We start from the raw sequence: 26137 nt of genomic DNA, 5'->3' as shown, positions 1-26137 counted from the left end.
AGAGTGTAATTGCGCTCTTGCAGAGGGTGCAAATTACCTGCTCACATGTCTGCACACAGGATCCCATTTTCAATGCCAGGATGTGAAAGAAAACAACACAACATAAAGAGAAGGTGTGTGTGTGTGTGTGTGTGTGTGTGTGTGTGTGTGTGTGTGTGTGTGTGTGTGTGTGTGTGTGTGTGTGTGTGTGTGTGTGTGTGTGTGTGTGTGTGTGTGTGTGTGTGTGTGCGTGCGCGTGTGTGTCAGAGTCAGTAATTGGTTTCTCACCTAGTCTGGAAGCTGGGCTGTGATGAGCATTAGGCACAGAACACAATGGCAGGTGAAGGGATCACCGTGGTGAGGAGAGAGGACATTGGATGGAAAAAAAGACTCAATTTGCCCTGTGACTATTGTCTCTGTGCTTTTGGGGTTGGGGGTGTAAAGAGACACAAAGTGTTAATGTGTGGGTTACAATCATAGATAGTATAATACTGAATACTGTTGCTCCAAAGACACAACATCAATGTATGTATTGTATTCATTCAATCATTTTGATCTTTTCCCCTGCAGGATTTAGAAGCCCTTTACCCTGTCAATGCTTTGCTTTGAAAGAACCTCAAAGGCCGAATAGCAAGAGAGTACTCTGTGTGTTTGTGTGTGAGCTGCATTATGATGAACCGCTCTCAGTCAAAAAGACTTTCGGTAGCCTACTTCAACATAGGATAAACAATCAGCAGTAATCATTATTTTGTCTCTTACCTGTTTATCTTCAGGCACACACACAGGCTTGACTAATTTATAAAAGAAAAAATGCATTTAAATCTCTTCCGGCCTCATGTTACTCGGACTGGACACTGATTGAGCCTGATACTTCATGTACAAATTCTGACGCTTCACATAAATTATTTCCTAATACAGTGGACATATTGAGCTTTGAGACCAGGCTCAACACTGTTATGTAGACAAGGCAGCTCGTACATGCTTGTGTGCTCATCACTGAAGATAATGCGATCAAGAATGACACAGCAGGGGGGACATGGAAGCTCCCTAGGCCTGATCCATTGATTAGCGTACTACATGCATTAATCGCTCTGTTGGTTTTTCCTTTCAAAGAGGAACCTGCTGTGTGGCAACAGGTAAAGGAGAGGACTGTGATCTGTGTTTGTTCAGTGTAGTTTAGTTGCCTCACAGGCAGGGCTACATTAAATGTTTGGTGTGAGTGAAAGGTATTGAACTAAGCTGTCACTAAATCACTGCATTGTTGCTAGGTTTTCCCATCATGACTGCTGGGTCACAGGGGTGACATAAAGCTGACCCCATGGGAAATGGGCAATGTGTCAGAGCAGGGGCGACAGGATGATGGAGGATCTTTGACTTAGCTGTCTGTTTGACTCAGCTGTGTTAGACAAACATCAAGTGACATTTAGGTATTCTCTATCATAAAATGGAGACGTGATATGGGACCGTGTGTGTGTGTGTGTGTGTGTGTGTGTGTGTCTGTAGCCGTTTACACAAGGGCCATAATAACATAGTCTAATAAGTTAAATGCATTTTACATTGCGTGTTTTTTCAAGGACCACAGAGCACACGAGACAACACAGCGTTGTATAAAAAGCTGGTTCTAGCTTCTCAAATAATAAAATTAGCTTCTTTTGCCTGTTTTGTAAAAGTATAAACTCAATATTTGGGGTTTTGGATTGTTGATCTAACAGAACTAGCAATTTGGAGATGTCATTTTAGGCACTAGAAACATTTGATGGGAATCTTTTACTGTCTTACATTTTCCAAATCAAATCAAAACCATCAAAAAATAAGATATCAGCCCTTCTTCTAGCACAACAAATGAAATTGTATTACCTAAATCCGAGTATCTTCCGTTCAATCCATATCCGTTTGGAAATCAAAACACGAAAAACGAAAACAACAGTTTGATTTCATGTTTTAATTATTTTTTTCATTTAAAAAAACTAAAAACTGACTGTTTTATTCAAAATATGCCGGTAAAACATGAATTGATTGCCATTTCTTATTTTTTATTTTCCATGTCGCCCTTTACATAAGAAAATGGGAAAGGAGACAAACAGAAAATTTAAAAAATGTGCATTTTCATTTTTGAAGTTCCAAATAATCATTTATATTAATCAGCGGGTTAAACTGTGTCCCGCTGCCACAATGACATGAGCTATGTGCGGCCAGCTGGTGGCTCTGACCCAGGGCCGGCGGTAGCCAGGGGCCAGAGTGGGCCGTGCCCACCCAAATGTGGGCTGTGCCCATCCAATCAAAAAAGAAAAGGTAGAAGTCCAGACCCACTATTGGACGGACCTGTTCTTTCGCTGTCCAAGAAAATGTCAAATAAAATTCAGACAATTAATTAATACTAAAGAATATACCATTACCATGCATTGCTTCTAATTGTATTATTGGGTGGGCAGGACAGCCTGCCTCCAAGTTACCCACCCGCTTATAGTGGTCACTGGTCAGCAGAGCCGGCCCAAGGCATAAGCTAAATGAGCGGTTGCTTAGGGTCCCGACTGCCAGGGGGGCCCCCCCAAATTTTTTTTATTTAGTTATTTTTTTAGTTTGTGTGTTTGATATCAACATCATATTATGTAAATGTCATACAATAAAAGGAATACAATGTTTTGGTAGATAGTTAACAGTTTAATAATTTAATCAGTTCATCTGGGAGGTAATCCGAGGTTAACTGATCACGTCACGTTCAAGTCCATGGCATGCACAGTGTGTGAATGAACACTTTATTCCGGACTCAACGTTCCATATAAAAAGACAATACAAATACATGACAACACAAATTAAAATACATACAAGCATCGATTCCAATGTTTCCGCAACCCAGAGGAGAACCCTGTATCACTCTGTTTAGTGTAAGTGAGTGCAGTTATTACTTTGTTTTCTGACTTTAGGAGTTGACACATACATTTATACATTAAATTCCTCAACACAGCATGAAAGGTGGGGACATTACTAGTCACAAACAAAGAGCTAGCACTTGTCCATCTAGGAAGCTTAAGGAGGATCCTAAACGCATCGTTATACGCTACCTGTAACTTTTTCAGTTTTGCTGTTCTATATTTACACCAGAGCTGAGCTGTGTAAAATGGATTACAGTAGGCTCTGAAGAGACTAACTTTAACATCATCCGTGCACATATGAAATTTGCGTGCCAACATATTGGCCTGAGCATAAAGCTTACAGCACTGGCACTGGACATCATCATCATCACATAGATCATCAGTGATGATGTGACCTAAATACCGTATCTTCCTAACCACCTCTAGAGTACGGTCAGATAGCAAAAATTAAGGAAACGTTTGCTTTTGATCCTCCTTAGTTTTAGCAATCATAATAACACTCTTCTTAGGATTGAACTTGATGTCATATTGAACTCCGTAGCTAGAGCACACTTTAAGCAGTTGCTGTAGGAGACATGATGACCAAATCATCAGCGTAAATGAGGTGGTTGATAAGACTGTCTCCCACCATACAACCGTCTTACATCCGTTAAGCTTCTTAGAAAGATCATCCATATACACATTGAAGAAGACAGGTGACAAGATGCCACCCTGTCTCACCCCATTGGTGACTTGAAAGGGTGCAGATAAACTACTGCCCCATCTAATTTGCATGGTTTGTTGTGTGTACCAGAACTGCAAAATCCTTATCAGGTAAGGTGGAACTCCTCGCTCTTGTAGTTTGGCAAACATCTTACCATGGTTAATCCTATCAAAGGCTTTTGATGCATCTAAGAAGCACATAAACATGGTAGAGTTCTGTCGTCTGTATTTACTTATGACTTCTTTAAGTGCATATATACAATGATCTGTTCCAAGTTTACTTTTAAAACCAAACTGGTTGTCAGTGTTTTCCATATACTCACTAATCCTATCCAAAATAATTATTTCTAAAACTTTAGATAGTATGCTAGCCAGAGCAATTGGCCTGTAGTTATCTACGCTGGAGATTTTCCCAGTTTTGACTTTAATCACTGGCACTAACAATACGGACAACATAGAGTCAGGTTACAGTTCCCTGTATGAAAAAGTCGGCTGGACATCCCTGTCATTGAGACGTGAGTTACATTGGTTTTTATTTATTTTTAAATCCTTAATTGGTAAACAGCCACCTTATTTATCAGCTATGCTCGACTGGAACTCTCAGTCTTTTAATACCCGATCCAGTGAGCTGCTGCTTTTAAAGGTTCCTAGAGCTCACTCTAAGCTGGGAACAACTGCTTTTAGCTATAGTGCCCCCACCTCTTGGAATGCCCTTCAGAGCAACTTCAATATGACCATTCTCCCCACTTTTTCTTCTTTTAAATCTATGATTTCTGATTTTCACCATCACCACTGCATTTGTTTTAACTGAATTAATTTTTTAAGCTCTTTTATTGTAATTTTTTTATTTCTTTTGATCTTTTTTATCTTGCTAGGATTTTGTGTTTCTCTGTTTTATTCTGTCACTCTGTTGTTATTGTTGTTGTTGTGTTGTTGCGCGCTCGTCGGCGTTGTAAATGAGGGGAACCTCAATGCCTTTCGAGTTTGAATAAATAAAGGTTTCAATCAATCAGGTAGTATGCCATGCATCAACAAACCAGTAAAACACATAGCAAGCAAGACAGGTATTCTACCACAAGCATGTTTTAGATGTTCTGCTGTTATCTGGTCCAGACCACATGCTTTGTTCATAGACAGCTTGTCAATGGCATAGCACACCTCATCAGGTCTGATAATCACCCCATCATTAAAAAGAACCTTTCCAGCATTAAATTCCTCACTCTTAACACAGTTAAAAATGTCACTATAATGTTTTCTCCAAAGCTCTGCAATATTTTCAGGTCCAGTGATTCCAGCAATACTAGACGGCAAGGGCACCTTACTGTTATTAATAACCTTTACTTCTTTCCAGAAATCATTGGAATTATTCTGCTGAAGCTTTTTAGCCATGGAGTTAGCCCTCATAGCCTGCTCGTTTCTTTTAATAAAGCGTACAGCATATTTGAATCTTGCATTTGCCTGTTTCTTGCGCTCACACTCAGGACCATGCTTCTTTGGCCTCTGCATGGAGTTCATACACATATTCATTCCATCCTGGTCTGACATTATGTTGTTTACCACTTTTATTGCAGAAAAGCTTACCACTACTAATAAGACAGTTCACAATCTTCTCATATATCATACACAGATCTTTCCCATGATTCTGGTCCTTACAGTTAATGTCATCACATAGGATAGCATCAGATGGGATATCAGCATTACTAAAAACATTTTCAGTCAATGACTTGTAATGCCAGAGGTCCTTTTCTGTCATCCATGCTATGGGGGCGGGACCTGATAAGCCTTTGGCTTCTTCCGTCTCCCTTCGGACAACACAAAGTATGATGTATGAATATTTGCAAGAGAAAATTGTGTATTGTGTGGAATTGTCCGAAAGAATAATAAATAAATAAATAAATAAAAATGCCCAATTTAGTTTTCCTATTGGTTCATGGTTATCATAGCTGGACAACTCAGGTACATTCTTAACATTTAACACCAATGATACAGGTATGTGATCCGTTGTAAGTTACAACGGATCACATTTACAACCATCCCATACATGATCTCAATTTTATCTAAACAGTCATGACCATCATCTGTACATACACAGTGATCCAGCCAGGATGTTGTATGCCATGCTTCACTTGTATGTGTAGCTATCTACAGGCAAAAGTACTTTGCTGGAGAGAACCAGCTTGCTGTCATCACAAAACTGCACTAAGTGTTGGCCAAACAGGGATTTCTTGTCAGAGATATCAGCATTCATGTCGCCCACAATAAATATACATGTACATTCATTTTCTTTAATAAAAGAGCTAATAAAACCAAGCCGGTTAATATATTCATCCTCATTTTTGTAACATTCATATGGAGTATAAACATTTAAAATAACAAAAGCTTTGTCATTATGAACAACTTTGATGGCAATACCCCAGTCAACCTCAAGCCAAATCACACTGATCAGTGGATCGTATTTCTTATGCCAAAGTATGGCCACTCCCCCAGGAATTCTTCCCCGCAGTATTCCAGTGCTTAGATCTGTTGTAGACTCCCCTGCCCCATAGAAGTCATTATTGACAGAGTTCAGCTGATCTAGGTCTTGTTTTGTGTATTGAGTTTATTTAAAAATATTTGAAAATGGGGCTGCCCTCAGTTGCCCATGCACTGTGTATAGACTATAGCCTATTTCAGCCTCGTCTGTGGAAAAAAAGATAACTGGACAACAGAGTTCTTCTGCTTCGTTCCTCTCACTGCATTTAAATGAATTCATTATACTACAGAAAAATATGTCCCGTAAAAGAAAAAGAGCACCAAGGACCCTGCATAATATTATATTTCAAATTTATATTTCTATGGAAAATCCATGTGTCTTTCTTCAATAGCTTCTAATTCATCCGACCCAGTGTCTCCAAATTATTTGTTCACACAAAATTCCTCAGATTTAGCCTCTTAAAGGAATACGGAACCATCGTTCTATCATTATAAAATAACTATTATAATATAATAAATTAGGTTTTTCTTCCCTCAGTCTTCCCTCAGTGTTCCCTTGGCCCAGCTGTCCTGTTAATCCTGACCCTTACTGTGATGTCACAAGAAGGAAACTGTAGGGTTTGACAGTGAGACCATAAAACACTCTTTCTGCCTTTTCTCTGGCTAAGATGATCCGATTTAATTTTTTTTGCACGTTTATACTAAATAGGATCTCCGAGTTCGATACACCTTCATATTCCAACCGGTGTGCACCAGATTCATGCAATTCACTTTAAAAAGGTAAAAAGAAATCTCCCGGGGGGAGCCAGCCAACGTCACGACCCCCCTAGCAGGGTCGTGACCTTGGCTGGCTACTATTTTCACCCAGCTGGACATCGGAGCCAATAGTGGAAAGACTATATATCTATAGTGTGTATAGTATAGCTCTGGACTACCACCGTCCAGGTTGCCCAGTCCCAAAGCTTTCTCTTCTATCAGCTCAGGCTGCCTACAGCTAATACTGCGATTAAAAAAATATATACATTATGTTGTATATAATGTATATTATATGTTATTCATAAACATTTTGGAAAAAAAACGTGCAAGAATCAAATCTCCCACACAGCAACACAGTTTATTTGCATATTGTGTTCTACACAATTCACAGTAAATGTGCCAAAAAGCAGATGCAGAGATCTTACAAGGGCAACAAAAATTCTTCGGTCTCTCTGTCCAGTGTGCCCACGTAAAATTTCTACAGGCCCACCCTAATCTAACTGTCTAGAACCGGGCCTGCTCTGACCCATGTTTTCTGACCGTGGCTATCTCTGTCTATAAGTAGGCCTAGGCTAAAGCCTCTTGTCGGTAGTGGAAAGGCATGGCAGATCTAGTTGGGTAACCCTGCCGAACCGTGCCGAACCGAACTGTGCTGCTCAGAGGAAACGAGGCATGATCTAAACAGCGACAGACAAACAGCTGTTGATCCAGATCAAAACGGGACAAACAACCACCAAATGTTTAATCTTTATTGAGAGGGGAAACATATTTTGGCTGGCTGCCAAAGGCTGCTATGTCACTGTCTGTCATAGCATATGCTACCATCAAGAGCCTTATTTTACAAAAGCTCAATTCAGATAATTAATGAACGTGGACATAATATAGCCTTGACAAGTTTCTTCTTTCCTCGACACACACACTCACGCAAACACTCAAAAGGGGCTTTTTAAAGCTCACAAATTATACACTTTTCCGTCAATATTATATGGTCTTAGAGGTAATAATAAGTTTTTCTTTAGTTGTTTGCTGAAAAAAACGTTCAGATCATTTATTGTAGTATGCCTCTATCCTGATGTTCAGCTAATCTCACGATGGCCTATTTTTTAAACCGAGCTGCAGCTCCCCTCGTAAATATACAATCTTTGAGCAGCCCCCGCCCCTCTCTGGAAGCGACGGGTCCATAGCCTGTAGTAGTAGCCTGTCCACAGTGCCTGTACTGAATGTTAGCACGGAAGCTAACGGCTAAAAATATCACGAAAATCAGTGAAAAAATTAGCTTCAAAGTTAAACTTAAACTCTATTGCCTTCCTATGCTTTGTCTGGCTAAAAACGAGGCATTTTCAGACTGCTGTGGAGAATATAAAGAGCTTGTTATGGGCAAAATATCAATGCTTTTCCCGAAGCTAGCTCGGAAGCTAACGGCTAAAAATATCACGAAAATCAGTGAAAAAATTAGCTTCAAAGCAAGACTTCGACTCTATTACCTTCCAATGCTTTGTCTTGCTAAAAACGAGGCTTTGTCAGACTGCTGTGGGGAATATAAACAGCGTGTTATGAGCAAAAGCTGGTTGCTTGTCCCAAAGCTAATAGCTATACACCAGGCAGTCAAAAATACCAATAAAAACAATTATTTTAGTTTCACCGTTTAAAAAAAAGCACAAGTAGCTTCCTATCCGTTGTGTTATTAAAAACGAGGCATTAATAGACTGCTGTGGTTAAGATAAATTAGTGGAGTATGAGCAAAAGCATTCTGTGTTGGTGTATGTAACATTCAGGCTGTACTATGGGCATCTTGTCGCTTAGCGGGGAAAGCAACATGGCTGTCGCTCGGAAAATTTTCTAGAGGATCTCGGGGCCGTGGACCAATAAGAAATGGGGGGGGGTGGGGTTATCATAGACTAGGTGGAAGTTTCTGGTTACTAATGTGGGGGGGGGGGGGGAGCATGGACATCATGGACATATAAAGAAAATATGGGGATGTGGCTGTGCAGTTTATGACGTCATAAACCACGAGAATTCTGAACGGAGTATATTGGGGGGGAGGGGTGGGGGTTTCAGAAAGGGGGAGAGTGAGAAAGGGAGAGATTCTTATTTTTTTTTATATTTTGGCAGTCTCTAGGCACACCGTGGACCCATGGATATGTTGGAACACATTTAAAAAGTGCATTTAGCATAATATGTGACCTTTAAAGCGGGTCGCATGCCCCCCAAATGGGGGATTGCCCACTTTGACTCAGCAAGTGAAGTGAAGACAGGGAAAAAAGGGAAAGACAGAGACAACGATAGCTTCAAACGCAATTTTCACTCGTGGACCTAACCAATAAAAATGCTTTCACATGCAGCTGTCTGCACTGGGGCTCATGCCTCAGCTGATCACGAGTATCAATAACATTATCAATAATGTAGGATGTGTCCCTCAGTTCCCAGTGCGATGCTGACGTCTGCACGTAATCGGTGATTAATGAATGAAGAGTAAAACAAACATTTATTAGATGACCATGAGACCCAAGGCAATTGCCTACCTTTGCGTAATGGCTAAAGCCCAGTTCAGACCAAAGATTCGCCTTGCAACTGCTTGAAACCATAGATAGTAAATAATATGGATGTAGCATCCGGGCTGACCTCAGTTATTCACACGGCATCCAATAATCCTGGTTTGTGCGCGTCGCCATCTTGTGAGATTTTTACTCCGCCTCACTCCTCTTGCCGAAAAGGGGAATCGACGTCACATCGGGGGGAGGGAGATAGCTGACGTATACCTCCGAGGCAAAGTGAGGGACAACGGGCGGAGAGCTGTCACTCAAGAGATCGCGCCAATACATTTTAACCTCCAAAAGAATAAAAACTAGCGTGGGCCAAAAATATTCACCCCCCTCAGTGTTGTCATGGAGATATGACCTAAACATACAGACTAAAATGGTTTTGTGGCCCAGGCTGTAAATAGGTTTAATAAGACTTTGAAAACGGCCTATCTAACAAGTGAGTCAAAGAAAAACTGCTCGTCTTGGCGCCACCCCCAGTGTCACTTTCTGGTTACTACAGTTGTAGGTCACTTCCTTATTGGATGCCGGTAAAAATCGCTGAGGTTGGGGCTTGCTTGAAACGAGAAGGTTTTAGAACGTTGCGGGGGATAAAAATCCGTGTATCTTCCGTTCAATCCATATCCGTTTGGAAATCAAAAGACGAAAAACGAAAAGTGACCTGTTTTTTTAATAATCAGCCTCTCATCTACATTATATATTATACTAAAACACGTTTTTATATATTTTTAATCACAATTCATGACCAGGATATCAAATATGAGAATAATGGCCTAGATGTTGATTTTGAAAAATACATGTTTCAATTTAGTGGTTGAGGTTCCGGTTTCGTGCGAAAGTTACCTCCGATAAGAAGTGCGTGCGTGCGCCAAGAGGCGAACTTAACCATTACGCAAAGGTGGCAATTGCCTTGGGTCTCATAATCATCTAGTAAATGTTTGTTTCACTCTTCATTAATTAATCACAGATAACGTGCGGACGTCAGCATCGCACTTTAAAAAGCCCCTTTTGAGTGTTTGTGTGTGTGTGTGTGTGTGTGTGTGCGTGCGTGCGTGCGTGCGTGCGTGCGTGCGTGCGTGTGCGTGCGTGCGTGTGTGTGTGTGTGTCGAGGAAAGAAGAAACTTGTCAAGGCTATATTATGTCCACATTCATTAATTATCTGAATTGAGCTTTTTGTAAAATAAGGCTCTTGATGGTAGCCTATGACAGACAATGACATAGCAGCCTTTGGCAGCCAGCCAAAATATGTTTCCCCTCTCAATAAAGATTAAACATTTGGTGGTTTGTCCCGTTTTGATCTGGATCAACAGCTGTTTGTCTGTCGCTGTTTAGATCATGCCTCGTTTCCTCTGAGCAGCACAGTTCGGTTCGGCACGGTTCGGCAGGGTTACCCTACTAGATCTGCCATGCGTTTCCACTACCGACAAGAGGCTTTACCTACTTAAAAGACGGAGATAGCCACGGTCAGAAAACAGTCTATGGGTCAGAGCCATCACGGCACTGGCCGCATATAGCTCGTGGCATTGTGGCAGTGGGACACAGTTTAACCCGCTGATATAAATTATTATTTGGAACTTAAAAAATGAAAATGAAATTTTTTTACATTTTCTGTTTGTCTCCTTTCCCATTTTCTTATGTAAAGGGCGACATGGAAAATAAAAATAAGAAATGGCAATCAATTCATGTTTTACCGGCATATTTTGAATAAAACAGTCAGTTTTTTTTTTTAAATGAAAATAAAATAATTAAAACATGAAATCAAACTGTTTTCGTTTTCCGTGTTTTGATTCCAAACGGATATGAATTGAACGGAAGATACACGGATTGAATCGCTCACACCTACTCAGTGCAGCGTTCTTGGGCTCAGAGCTTTGTGAAGCACAATGGATAGTCAGTTAATAATCCTGCTAGAAAAAAGAGTTCAACATTTACAATACAATAACATTTTCAGCTTAGATGTTGCACTTGGTAAAATTGCAGTGCTCCTTAGTGCAGGTTGTGCATTTTGGAATGTTTTCGTACAGATTGCAGTAAATTAAATTTCTCTTATTTTATTTTTTTAAGATTTTATTTTTTTGTTATTTTTATGCTTCATTGATAGTGTAGAGACAGAGGTGAAATGGGGCAGAGAGGGGAGTGACATGCAGAGAACGACCGCGGGCTGGAATCGAACCCGGGTCCGCTGCTGACCGAGGCCCATGGGGGGACGCCTTACCAACTGAGCTAAGGGCGCCCAGTAGCCTAAGTTAAAATTTAAACGTGAGCGTCAGAGCGTTTGTCTTCAGCTTGGGGCGACTGGTGGCTCAGGTGGTAGAGCGGGTCGGCCAATGATCGAACCACCCGACCTGCAGTGCCGCTGCTAAGCTTTTGGGTGCCCTAAGCTTAAATTGTCAGTGACAATTTCACCTTATCAGAAGCTAGGAATAGTCCTGTTATAGTAAATAGACATATTTTAATTGGCTGAAAAAGTAAAAAAAATATTTTCTTCACTTTTGATTTGGTGGGCAGGGCACACATTTGGGTGGGCAGGCCCACCCTTGCCAATCGGCTGCCGCCGGCCCCGCTTACCATTATGAATCGCCATTCAAAAACAGCTTGATAAAGATAGTCTATAGTTGGGGGAAACATCTAATTTGCCCGAATTGAGTGATAGGTTACACAATTAAGAAAAAACAACGATGGGCCTGTTCATAACTAATTGATATATTTTTTGGGTAACACTTTATAATAACTATCCGTTGTAACTCGTTAATAGATCATTAGTAAACTCTTAATTAATGATTATTAATGATTTGTTAAGTGTTTGTTAGCAGTTTGTTAAGGATTTATAACAATGGTAGATAGTTAATATCTTAATAATTGAATCAGTTCATCTGGGAGGTAATCCGAGATTAACTGATCACGTCACGTTCAAGTCCATGGCATGCACAGTGTGTATTGAGTTTATTTAAAAATATTTGAAAATGGGGCTGCCCTCAGTTGCCCATGCACTGTGTATAGTCTATAGCCTATTTCAGCCTCGTCGGTATCTCGGATTACCTCCCAGATGAACTGATTCAATTATTAAGATATTAACTATCTACCACTGTTATAAATCCTTAACAAACTGCTAACAAACACTTAACAAATCATTAATAATCATTCATTAAGATTGATTGATTGATTGATTGATTTAATTTTATTCCAGACACAGAGACACAGTTTACTAATGATCTATTAACGAGTTACAATGGATAGTTATTATAAAGTGTTACCATTTTTTGTAATGTAATGATTATCGTGCATTTTTTTTTAAGAAACCTCAATTTTGGGGGTCCCCGGATCATCTCTTTTTCCTTTGTAATTAAAAAAATAAAAATAAAAAAATTATTTAAATTTTTTTTTGCGTACCTTGCGTATAGGGAGCGGCGGCCCTGCCGACCTGCCACCTGTGTCATGGTTGTTGTGTCCTTGGGCAAGACCCTTCACCCACCTTGCCTCGTGTGAATGTCAATAGTTAGCCTGCTATCGGTGTGTAAATGGGAACAGGTCTCCCTTGCAAAAGAGTCTCTGGTCTCAATGGGATTTACCTCTATAAATAAAGGTTAAAAAAAAATGCTAACCAGGCTTACTCTGCCCTTTCTTGTTTCCTTTTTCTGCAGATCATGTGGTGTGTGAAGAAGAGTTTAAGTATGCCATGCTGGCTTTAAACTGTGTGTGTCCTGGTACCTCTACCCTTATCACTCTGTTGATCCACTCCTCCAGAGGACAGTGAGTTCACTATCTACTTTACTCTCTCTACCTCTTAATTGTTCTCAGCGAAGTCATTACAGTATTAAATATAGTTAGGTGTGGTGAATTTTGATTATTTTTTTATTTTTTTATTTTGTTTTGTTTAGAACAGCGCCCCAAGAGGCCTTTAAGCATCGTCTAGGAGCCTTTCAAGCACTCAACAGGTATGGTGCATCTGACCTGTATTCACACCAGACATTCTGTGGGATCTTTGTGCTCAATCTTGACCCAAATCTTTTGTCAACCGCATTTTATTTGCACACTGTGCTGTGTGATTCTCTGAGGAGATTGTGTAAGAGAAAATAAATATTAGAAAATTGTGATTGGAAGATAAATTTTAAGTTAACGATTGCTTGTTCAAGATGGCAGTGTGTCGAATGAGTTTGGAATATCTGATTTCAACTACCTAGAAATTGGACATCAGAAAACCAAAGACAGCATGTCATGTTTGTGAAGGTGTACACAAATCTATTAAAGAGTTGAAAAAAAACAATGGAATAGGAATGATATTTTGAATTGGTGGTTAAAACTTTCTGGTTAAAGTGAATATTTGGTATTTTGCATAGGTTTCTTTCTAGGCAAAGTCAGCTGTATTTGTGATGTTGGACTATACAGTATAAACAAAATTGAATTGACTTCAGTTGAGGTGACAGTAGAGGTAGATTTAATTTGCTACTTTTCTTCTGTATTACAACTTGCTATGTGACAAGAATAAGAAAGCTATTGTTTGAATTATGAAAATATATGTGTTCATATGTGTCATGATTTTAGTGTGTGTATGCTGAGTTCAACATTAAAAAGCAGGCTGTTTTAAGTCCTATATCACAACTGTAACAATGCTACATGACTAGAATTTGTGACTTCTCCCCTACCCTTAGTTCTTGTAAAATACAAATTCGTTCAAACACTGAATAATAAATATGCAGTCTTTGTCGCGAGCCACCCACATTCACAAGTCTCCCACGCCCTTACTTCCTGTCATCACCTCTTTAGCCTCCACATCTAAAGCCAAATCTGTATATATATATATATATATATATATATATATATATATATATATATATATATATATATATATACTGTAGAAAAATGTAGTCCACTTAACTGAATGTGTTCATCTTGGACCCATTGTTATTGACAGGCTGGGTGTCCTTGTGTAAATCTGTGGGCTGATTGAAGAATTGATCAGCAGATGACAAAGATGGAAGATGTTATCTCTGCAACCTTGAGTAGAGAATCTTCTGATGTGGCCCTGCTTGTGTTGTGTTTTTTAAAAGGTCAATCTTAACCCACATGGCTAATCAATCCTGTATTTCTTTCTCAGGGAGGGCGGGGCATGTTCAGCGGACCAATGGCACAGAACCTACCGACGCTGCTCAGCCAATGAGGTGCATCACATCCGCCTCGAGGAAAGTAAATTCTTCGGGGAATACCAGGGCAAGAGTTTCACCTTTGCATCCTTTCATGCTCACAAAAAGTAAGTCGTAAAGTGAACAGGCCAAGAAGTGAGAAGAACACACACTAGCCGGCAGGATTCAGAGCTGACCTTGTTGTCTGCGGTTGCAGGTATGGAGTGTGTTTGATCGGAGTGCGCAGATTGGAAACCACAAACATCTTGCTGAACCCTGGGCCCTGCCACATCATGGGGGCCTCTGACACATGCTTTTACATCAATATCTCCAAAGAGGAGAACTCTGCGTTTGTCAGGGGCCAGAGGGAGCCATCGTGGGGTGGAACAGGTGGAAACGCCAGAGGAGTGCAACAAACCATCTACCATGGACTCACCCGCCTGCCAGTCCACAGTATCATCGCCAGCATGGGTCAGTCAGATGGGCATGGCACAAAGACATTCACATTCACACATTGACCTTCTATTTGCAGTTTCTCCATTGGTCGAACATGCAAACCTGTAATTAAACAGTTTTAGACGGCATCACAATCACAACTGTCAGAATGATGCAGTTCTCACCTTTGAAACCTGAAAAAATATTCATAGTTTTTCCTAGGAATTATCGCACCATCAAGACGCACACACTTGATAAAATAAACTGCCAAATCAAGTGAAATGTCAGGTACTGTGGTTTTACAAACACACCCCCTGGTGGACAAGATTGAAGTGTACAGCTCACTGGTCTCCACTGCTCTCACTATAGAATATGCATTATCAGGTATCTGTGTAAACACATCATGTACTGTATTAGTGTTGGGACCTTTACCTTGATCTCTGCCTTGATAGTCGCTGTTGCTGTGTGTCTATGTTTCAGGAACAGTGGCCATCGACCTGCAGGAGTCCAGTGACAGCAGTCCTGAAGGCCAGGACCAGGGGAGCACAGGGCTGGGCAGTGGAAGAGGAAGCAGGAGCAGCTCCAGGACGGAGATGGGCGCTAACACCTTGGCCCTGCCCAACATGGGAGAGTCGGCCGAGGAGAGGAGGCACAGCATAGCCCCTGTTCTGGAGCTAGTGGACGGTGTCAACAACCCCACCTTCGACCTGCTGGGAGACCAGTCAGAGGACGAGGCAGGGGAAGAGTGCAAGGAGGACACCGACAGAGATGAAAGTGCCCACTGGTGGGGTCGACACAGCGAGTAAGCAATTAGAGGATGCTCTTTGACTTTTCATTCAAGGATACTGTACATACCTTGCAAATTTTTTAGGTTTGAAATTGTAAGTTTGGTTGCTACTGGAAACTGTTTTCATGGTGTACTGTTAAAAGAAACACAAATCTCCCCTTTTCAGCCTCTGTCTGAAACGCTAGAGCCTGTCTCTTTAAGCCCTGCTTTCCAAAAAGCCCAGCTGCCCTGATTGGCCCTGAAACTACTTGCTGGATTGAATGTAAAGCCCAGTTAGATTCAGGGGTATCAGGGGGTGTGGCTTATCACAGGTGGAGGTCGTGCTAAGTTAAGTTGGTAATGAGGGGACGTGGCTTATGGCGTCATAAGGGGAGAGAAATCTGACTGGGGTTTTGGAACACAGGTTTTCATATAGGTGGAGAAAAATAGGAAGGGTTATTTTTTCTCTCATTTGGGAGTCTCTAGTCACACGTACATTTTGCTTAATAGGTGACCTTTAATGTATGTGTTGAAGTGTAAGCTTGTTCAGAGGTAACTGTGGGCTTGTGTTACAGGTGGGTGAAGGGATACCCACTGAACTCTCCGTATATTGGCAGCTCACCCACACTGTGCCACCTTCTTCAAGAGAAGATGCCTTTCTGCTGCCTCCGCATGGATAAGGTATGGGATTGAATGGCCTGCTATTTCTATTTATTAAGTTCACTTTGCCGTCATCTTCAATGGCCACTGTGCTTCTCTCCTAGGCTTGTCACCACACCCTGTTTGAGGATGCTCGCTCTTACGGCTTCAAAAACAAATCAATTATTGTGTCAGCCGAGAGTGCAGGGAACGGCCTGTACAACTTCATTGTGCCTTTACGGGCCTACTACCGACCCAGGAAGGAGCTCAACCCCATTGTGCTGCTGTTGGAGAGCATGTAAGGAAGGACACATCTACTGTATGTTACCAAGTGTGATGCTGTGGACATGCTTGCAAACACAGCTTCTTCTTTTTTCAAACTGAAAGTGGGTCATATGTTGGTGTTGCTGTGAGCATGACAAGCTTGGCTACAAATCTAGGTTGCACAGGATAACAAGTAATAGGTTATTTCATGTATAGCCGGCTGAAGAGAAACCTGTGCTATTTAAGGTCAAAAGCTGAATGCTTTCAGGACAATGCGCTCAGCCACCATGTGTCGTGTTTTATGGCTAATACACAAGCGCAGTTTGCCAAATAAGAGTGGAATCCAATAAAAAGGCAATAAAATGCTGAGTCACTCCGGCGTAGCACGGTTATTTTCAGCTTTCTCCGCAGGCAGTTGTGGCTGTGTTGTATTTCTGGGCCTTGAGTGAGGGGCCTCTGTCTCTGTGGGGACGTAAGCAAGGCATGTATACATCTCTTTTCTGCTGGGAATCTCATGTCTATTTGTGATTTGATTGGTTCAGACCAGAAGCCGACTTCCTGGAGGCAATCTGTTGGTTCCCCATGGTGTTCTACACAGTGGGCTCCATTGACAAGTAAGAAGGAAGCTCCCTGCCTGTTTCCATTATCCATGTTCCATCTTTTGTTCTCTCTTTATTTACTGTTTTCTTAATCGTTTTTCATGTGTGTGCTGTTTCACCCTGGAAATTATTGAGTTAACCCACAGATGTATTCTTACTTTTTCTTCAACATTGATCTTTTCCCACCCCATGCATCCTACAGTCTGGACAGCTTGCTGCGATGTGGAGTAACGTTCGCCAACACTATGGTGGTGGTGGACAAGGAGAGCTCCATGATTGCAGAGGAGGACTACATGGCTGATGCAAAGACCATCGTCAATGTCCAGACCCTTTTCAGGTCTGCTTTGCCCAAACCTCCTCAACCATCATGTCACTCTAGCTTTAAGTCAGTGGAGATTGACCCAGAGTCTCTCTGCTGTTGTGTTTCTTCCTCCCAGACTGTTCCCAGCTCTCAGTATCATCACAGAGCTAACCCACCCAGCCAACATGCGTTTTATGCAGTTCAAAGTCAAGGACCACTACTCGCTTGCTCTGTCCAAACTGGAAAAGGTAAAAGCTTCATACCGTCTTTCTCCCTCATTTCTCTCAACGAATTTTTTTTTTTTAGAAAACACATCCATTGCGTCACATTATGCCTTATTACAGTTTATGTTAAAGTGTGTTCTCTGAGTGTCAGATAATGAATTTCCCCTTAGACATCCATGATATTTATCAACAACAAGGTATCATTGGTGCATGTCTGATGATGATGCTAACAAACTGTCTGGCTTTCAGAAATGTACATGGCATCATTTAGTCTCTAGTGTAATCTCCAGTGTAATTTTGTTTGTTTGTGTGTGTGTGTGTGTGTGTGTGTGTGTGTGTGTGTTGCGTGTGTTGCGTGTGTGTGTGTGTGCGTGTGTGTGCGTGTGTTTTTATCTGCAGAAGGAAAGGGAGAAGGGGTCCAACCTGGTGTTCATGTTCCGCCTGCCCTTTGCTGCGGGGAAGGTGTTCAGTGTTAGCATGCTAGACACTCTCCTCTACCAGGTTATCTCAAACACAAACACTCTTCAATGAATGAACAGCAACAATTCTGTTTTCTCAATATGGCAAAATGCCAAATATGATGTTTGCTTGTTTGCCCTGTTCACCTGCCAGTCGTTTGTGAAGGACTACATGATCTCCATCACCAGGCTGCTGCTGGGTTTAGACTCTATGCCTGGCTCAGGCTTCCTCTGTGCAGTAAGTAGCCTAACACAAACAGCTTGAATTATGTGTGTTTGCACTGTGAAGGTCCTCAAATCAAATCAAATCAGTTTTATTTGTATAGCCCAATATTTTGCCTCAGTGGGCTTTACAGTACGACACCCTGCCCTTAGACCCTTAGCTCGGCTGAGAAAAAACTCCCAGTAAAAAAAACTTTATCGGGATTAAAAAATTGAGAAACCTCAGGGAGAGTTACAGAGTAAGGGATCCCTCTCCCAGGACGGACATGCTGCAATAGATGTCATGAGTAGAGAAAATCATAAAGGAGTCAATCATAGACCAGATGTTTACATGGTAATACTACATTAATTCCTCAGAGGTTGATTATTGTGTTGTTTGCTTACTAGATGAAAATCACTGAGGATGACCTGTGGATCCGCACCTACGGCAGGCTCTACCAGAAGCTCTGCTCCTCCAGCGGAGACATTCCCATTGGCATCTATCGCACAGAGGCACAGAAGCTTCCAGTCTCTGAGGTCAGCTGCTGCTGTTTGTAGTTTTGAGTTCTTTAAAGTCCCCGATGCCACAATGTTCATCGTATCCATGTACATCCATCCATATACATGGGGGGATGTAGCTCAGTGGGTTGGGTGGTGGACTCACAACTATTTGGGTGGTTTGATCCCCGTCTCCCCGCCACATGCCAAAGTGTCCCTGGGCAAGACACTGAATCCTAAATTGCTCCCGACAGTTAGCTTGCACCCTGCGTGGTAGTTGCTGCTATCGGTGTATTAATATGTGCTCCAGTTGTAAGTTGCTTTGGATGAAAGCGTCTGCTAAATGACATGTAATGTAATGTAATATCCCACAATACAAACCAATAGGAGAAACTAAAGAGATACTTGTGATTTTGGTATTGTTAAAACCTAACTGTTACAGATCTTAAAGTAAAGGTGAAGCTTGTGACCTTTCTACAGTTTCCACTCTATGAAATCTATGAAATAGTCAGCTGTTATTCATCAAACTCTTTTTGTCTGATTATCTCAGATAGCTAGATGTTAGTTTTGAAATGTGTAAATATTATGTGAGAGAGACTAAAAATAAACAAAAAAGTATCTTGCATAGTCAGAAAGAATTCTACGTATTAAACATTATTCAGTGACAATTTACAATTTTCTCATGTGGTACTATTGATCTCCTTTTTAAACAAAAATTGGGGCATTCTTATTAGATGCAAAAGACTGTACATGGTCCATCATTAATAATGTGTGTGTGTGTGTGTGTGTGTGTGTGTGTGTGTGTGTGTGTGTGTGTGTGTGTGTGTGTGTGTGTGTGTGTGTGTGTGTGTGTGTGTGTGTGTGTGTGTGTGTGTGTGTGTGTGCGCGCGTGTGTGTGTGCGTGCTTGCGTGTGTGTGACCCAGTCCCAGGTGTCCATCACAGTGGAGGACTACGAGGACACCAGAGAACCCAGAGAGCCTCTGTTGTCCCGGTCCGGGGCTCATCGTAACTCCACTTCGTCCGAGCCGGTGTCCACCACCTCCTCCCACTCCTCAGACCACCCTCTGCTCCGGAGGAAGAGCATGCAGTGGGCCAGGAGGCTGAGCAGGAAGGGAGGCCGCGGCTCCAGCTCCAAGGGGGGACCAGGCAGCGCCGCACAGAGAATCAGCCAGCAGAGACTCACCCTGTTCCGCCGCTCCGAGAGGCAAGAACTCAACGCCCTGGTGCGAACCAGGATGAAACACCTGGGCCTTTCTCCAACCGGATGCAGTAAGTCTGAAGATCAATGTGTGTATGAAAGTATTATGGGCTGTGTAGGTATAGGTCTATTGTAGAGATTTAATGTAAATAACTGCATTTACCTGTAACGTTTGTACATTAGTATTTCCATTTTATGATTATTTATAGTTATTCAGAGGTAAATATTGTGACTTTATACTTTTATTTGACAGCGAATGTTACTTTACTAATTAAAATTTACATAACATTAACATTTGACAAGATCATGAAATAAAAGGGATTGTTATGAAGATTAAACCACTGCTTATGTTTGGCTTGTGACCACTTACTCTTCTCGGGCCCCTTGGTATTTGTTTAAAATCTCTACAAGATAAAATTGTTCATTATTTAACAAAAAAAGATCAGGTACATTTTAAATGTCTGTAACACAAGGGTTAAGACAGATGCCTGAAACTCCAGCTCCGGGTGACTGGCATTATTATTATTATTCTATACTTAAATTTCAAATGATAAAAAAGGTTGAATAACAGCTTAAACGTAATAGATGACAGAGGTTGAGGGGAGATTGGTCATTCCGGAAAGATGCTTATATGAAAGCTCAAGCCAAGGTAAAGAAAAATCCTCCCACCCCAAAATCTGAGATGGCTTTGCTGTAGGGCTGATCTTCTCTTCTTTTTTTAAGATCTTATTTTAATGTGATACAATACAAGGAACGACAAAGTATTACAAGACATACTCAAGACCACAATACATTAACAGACAGTCACATAAAAATAAAAGAGTAAAGTAAAATAAAACTAGCAGTAGTAGCAGTAGTCACAGACAGCCGTTCCTGTGCTTACTCAGTCAATTTTCAAATGCATACCCCTTTACATATAACTCTAGAACATTCTTTCAGGTATATTTCTAATGGGGACCGTTCCCTTACAAAAACCTCAAGCGTATCTCTTAGTACATCTGATAATCTCTCCGATGCAAGATGGACGTACCAGGAGGGTATACAATATCAGGAGAATCTTCGTCTATCCATTTCTGTAGTATTGTGAGGCGTGCAGCATAAATCAACTCAACAAAAATAATGTACCTGTACCTATACCATCACATAGGCAATCAGGCATCCAGTCCCACTGCAAAATGGTATGGATTTAAAGGAATATCAAACCTAAATATTTTCTTAATGTCAGTTTGGACTGATAGCCAGAAACTTTATTTTTTTCTGATAATATTTTTTTGGCATTTTCAAGCTTTATTAGACAGTACATAGTTGAAATAGGGAGACAGAGAGAGAGAGGGGGGATGACCTGCAGTAAAGGTCCATGGGTCGGTTGAACCCGCGACCACTGCAACGAAGGCCGGAGCCAATATGGTACGCACTCTATCCACTACACCACCGGAGCGCCCCGATGAAATGAATCCTCCAAGGAGGCAGGTTTAACTTCAGTTTAGTGGTGTTTGTGAGAGAGCATGGACTATTTGGAATATCTAAATGAAGACCAACTCCCACTACAGAGGCCAGCCAGGAGAGTACTTGTGGATAGGTCTTATCCAAAACATTTATTTGATGAATTTACATTTCGAGACCGCTTTCAATATGGAAAATGCACTGGAAATAACAACTTTGCTTGAGCTTATTAGATGGATGCATTTAAATTGAAGATGTATTCAGCATAATACAATGAGTGTCTAAAACAATTCTGTTTTCAAATGTGGTTGTTGTGATTTAAAATACTGACACACGTGTGTGTGTGTGTGTGTGTGTGTGTGTGTGTGTGTGTGTGTGTGTGTGTGTGTGTGTGTGTGTGTGTGTGTGTGTGTGTGTGTGTGTGTGTGTGTGTGTGTGTGTGTGTGTGTGTGTGTGTGTGTGTGTGTGTGTGTGTGTGTGTGTGTGCAAGTGTTGGCGCTTGATAGCTTGATAAAACTAAACTCATCTGTGATATCAAAATTTGATTCTATTTTATTTCACTTTTCTTTCTTTTTATTTTAAATGCCACTGGCCGTTTGGAAAGTGAACAAGCTAACTAGGTCAATATATTTCTAGGTTGTTATTGCCCATAATTGTCTAGAGGCTAAGAAGAATGGGTTATCATCTGTGTGGGGATTGGGTGGATCAGGGCTGGATCTGCTAGCTATTTTAATCATCAAGCATGTGCAATTTAAATGTCATGAAAAATCTGGTGGAAAAGGTAGGATTATTTTATTTTTGGCAGAGATTCAAGGATAGTCAGTGACACTGGCCAATATGTATGCTCCATATGGCGATAACTGGGCTTTCTTTGTAGACCTTGAGACCAAATAACTTGAGAGTGTGGATATTTTAAAATCTTTGGACCAGACTTTAGATCAGAATAGAACTCAATGCATTCCAAAGAGATTTGGAGGATGTTGAATCCTGCAGTCACCTTCTACAACTTCTCCTCTAATGCTGTTCTCAGGAATTGATTTATTTCTGATTGCCACTATATTTCCTGCTGTGTTATTCAGTGGCGAAGTGGGTAGGGAGGTCGCCTCTGGAGTGCAGGGTCGGAGGTTCGATCTCCCGCCTACCCGCCACATGTCGAAGTGTCCCTGGGCAAGACACTGAACCCCAAATTGCTCCCGATGGTTCAGAGGGCGCCTTGCATGGCAGCTACTGCCATCTGTGGATGAGTGTGTGTATGAATGGGTGAATGTGGTAAGAAATGTAAAGCGCTTTGGGGCTGAGAAAATCGTCTAAAAAGCGCTATATAAGTCAAGTCCATTTACCAATTTGATCATGGTAATGTTGTGTTCGACTTAACAACCTAATACAAAAGATGCAACTCCTCTCTCTAACAGAACAGTTTTCAAAGAAGAACTAAGGAAACAAATTAAAAACTACATGCAAATCAACTACCGACGCATCCCTCTACTGGTATTGCCTGCGAGGCCACAATGGCTTATAGTTCATTCAACATGCGTCACCAGTCTAGAGAGGAAGACACAAGTAGCTTTGACTAATCTAAAGTCAAATATGTCTCCTTTTAGTTTTGTGAATTTAACATAACTCAAAGCAGTTGAGTAAAACAGTTTATTCTACAGTTTGTCTTTTTTTTACCTTCATTTCTACAGGTAAATCCTATTGAGTCCGGAGACTCTTTTTGCAAGGGAGACCTGTTCCCATTTACACGTTACCATTCACTCACACTTTCCTACACCGATAGCAGGCTAACTATCGACATTCACACAAGGCAAGGTGGGTGAAGTGTCTTGCCCAAGGACACAACAACCATGACACAAGTGGCAGGGCGGGGATCGAACCTCCAACCCTTCCATCATTGGCCGACCCGCTCTACCACCTGAGACACAGCAGGAGTATCTTTTTTAAATTTTTTTATGGGGGCATTTTATGCTTCATTAGACAGTTTGGAGAGACAGAGAGATGAAATGGGGCAGAGAGGGGGATGAAATGCAGAGAACGACCACGGGCCGGATTCGAACCTGTGTTCTGCTGCTTCTGAGGACTGAGCCTTCAAGGGGTGGGGGGGGGGGGAAGAGTGCTCTAACCAATACACCACAAGCTCCCCCCAGCAGCAGCAGCAGCAGCAGCAAGAGTATCTTGATGGTCCAATTAAAAAGGCAGATTTTTCAAATGTAATAAAGGCACAACCTTCTTACAACGTATGATGCCATCCCCTACCGCCATAATAACTTCAATGCAATATGGCAACAATGATGGAAGCATCGGAACTGTGTGGATTGGACACCAGTCTTCCAATTGAGAATCCCTCGTTTGGTGTTTTGAAGATGTGCCTGTTCAGTTCTCTTGGTGTATGCTACACATGACCTTGTCCACTTAGAATATGGCCAAGGAATGAGTCGTCTTACCGTTGTATTTTTTTCCACATCGATGCTGCATGACTGTACTCTCCAATATGCAGTCATCCTTGTAATGAGGGGTGATCACTGACATTCTTGGTCAGCTCAGGAAGAGTTGCTCTTCTGTTTTTCCTTAGGCTTTGCACTAATGCACAAGCATAACGCTCATCAAATGTGCACTGTAAGCCACATTTTCTGACCCGATTTACTGATGTCTTTCCCATAGATCTCAATGAAGCCTGTTGAGCGGTCATTTTGGCTGAAGCTCCTGTCCTCAGTGCCCCAACAATGAACCCTCTTTTAAAGTCATCAACATCTTTTCCTGATGTGTCGTGTATATACAGTATCTGCGTGGGTACATAATAATGTATGAGACCAGTCTTTATTCCTTGTTATTTTGTTTTAAAATGTTTCTTCTGTACTTGACCTGTTATATATGTGTTGTTATGTTTCTGTAAAGCAGCCTTCCCCTGAGCATATGTTCATAGCATATAATGCTGTTGTAGTGGATAATAGCAATTGCAGTGTTCCGACTCACAGTATAGAAGCCTCTAGTCTGTCCGTACGGATGTTGCACAGCCGGCTGAACATCCTGTGCCTACTTTATTTCCTGCCTCACGTAGCTCTCTTCTCTCTGTGTCAGATGGGATGACAGACCAAGGGAACAGACTGTCTTATATCCTCATCAACCCTTCTCCAGACACCAGGCTGGAGCTGCATGATGTTGTGTGAGTACACAAGGCCAAAATATAATCGATAGCACTGTAAAACAAAAACTACTTCTTTTGTTCTACTGATTTGTCAAACCTGTCTGTGGCCCATCTGCAGGTACCTGATCAGACCAGACCCCCTCTCTCTGGTTCCCAATCAGGGCAGCGGGAGGAAGTGTAGCGCTGGGTTGTCGGAGAGCCACAGGTTCGATACGCCGGACAGCACCCATCTGTGAGAAACAAACAAAAAGAGACTAATATACTGTTTAAACACTGCCAGACAGACTAGGAACCACAACAAGACATTTGAGAGAGGGCGAAGTTAAAAGAGATGCCAAGATGCAAAGGGATGCAGCCAGATGGGTCTCGTATTATCTCCACATCAAGTCTCGGGAACTCAGAGGTGCCAGAAAAATGCATGGACCTTTTGTATAACGATGGGAATGTTTTGTTTATGCACCTTCCTATTTTCAGAAGCGGAGAGCTGCGGACACAGAAGTGCATTTAATTGAAAAAACCTTATGTATTTATATCCATGTATGTGCATGTTATGTACTGCATCATGTATTTGCAGTGTGTATGTGTGTTTGTGTACTGTATGTGTGAATGAGTGTGTATGAATCAGTGCACATGGATCAAGAGCATGACACTGCCAATGCTATCTGGACAGCAGACGGAATCTGCTGCCAAACGAAAGTCAAGAGATGTTTCATTGTGTCCCTTTCTGTGTTGTAGGTGTGTTCTGTCACACTTAATGTTGTTTGACGTATTTGACAGTGGCACAACACACCTTGTGAGGTTCTATTTATTTTATTTCTTTATTTATCAGTCTCCATACAAAGCCTTTACGAAACTTTTTACCTGTTGCCAACATGACACCCTCTCCTAATCCAGCATATTTTAACTGACACATTTAAATCTATTGAGTGATCGAGCCTGACTTGTCACGGTGACTTGCTGAAATGTTGAGTTAAAGCGGAGGCTGACACACACAGTGGCACTACAGTGCTTTGTGAGGTTCTATTTCTTTTATTTACTTGTTTTCTTTATTAATTGGTCTTCATGTAAAGCCTTGACCAAACGTTTTACCTGTTGCTTAAACAGTCAAATACACACCTTTCACATTGTGTTTACATCCACCAGCAGCAGAGGAGTCAAAAGAGCACCTGTCTCCATAGTTGACACAAGCAGACAGCCAGCAATGTATCATCAGTGCAGGGCATTCAGTTACATTGCTGTCTTCAGTAATGTGAGTTGTCATAGAACAAAAAAATATCCATATGTTTTTTGTTTGCCTGTTTCTTCCTTAAGATGTTCTCTCTGCTTCTGTCAGTCAGTGTGATGAGATGTCCAGCCACCAGCTTGCGTTTGCTGACATGCATGTTAAGAGATGCATGGGTTGGACAAAATAACAGGAACATACTGTATACCAAACTATAATGACATTTACTACAATTGCCCTGCAATCCCATAAAGGCTTGTAAATGAACATCTTGGAGACATTGTCAGAGGTGTTAATTCAGCTC

General features: G+C 41.5%; 1 protein-coding gene across 1 annotated transcript in view; it reads left to right on the top strand.

Annotated features, from left to right (window-relative positions):
* Positions 1-24877, top strand: part of kcnt2b (potassium sodium-activated channel subfamily T member 2b) — a gene marked incomplete at its 5' end in the record, with an annotated part of 72879 nt that extends 48002 nt beyond the window's left edge. Inside the window, 15 exons of the mRNA XM_080043766.1 lie at positions 12964-13072; positions 14418-14570; positions 14660-14913; positions 15358-15679; positions 16219-16324; positions 16408-16580; positions 17089-17160; positions 17348-17482; positions 17583-17694; positions 18070-18171; positions 18283-18366; positions 18738-18866; positions 19752-20097; positions 24545-24629; positions 24730-24877. Coding sequence (XP_079899892.1) covers positions 12964-13072; positions 14418-14570; positions 14660-14913; positions 15358-15679; positions 16219-16324; positions 16408-16580; positions 17089-17160; positions 17348-17482; positions 17583-17694; positions 18070-18171; positions 18283-18366; positions 18738-18866; positions 19752-20097; positions 24545-24629; positions 24730-24847 — 2300 coding nt within the window. The 3' untranslated portion in view covers positions 24848-24877. The remainder of the gene's footprint in view (positions 1-12963; positions 13073-14417; positions 14571-14659; positions 14914-15357; positions 15680-16218; positions 16325-16407; positions 16581-17088; positions 17161-17347; positions 17483-17582; positions 17695-18069; positions 18172-18282; positions 18367-18737; positions 18867-19751; positions 20098-24544; positions 24630-24729) is intronic.
* Between the last annotated feature and the right edge of the window lie 1260 nt (positions 24878-26137).

This window comes from Ammodytes marinus (assembly GCF_949987685.1).
Source record: "Ammodytes marinus genome assembly, chromosome: 16".
Taxonomy (NCBI): Eukaryota; Metazoa; Chordata; class Actinopteri; order Uranoscopiformes; family Ammodytidae; genus Ammodytes; species Ammodytes marinus.
Note: the sequence above shows the minus strand (reverse complement) of the source record. Positions and strands in the feature narration are given on the sequence as shown.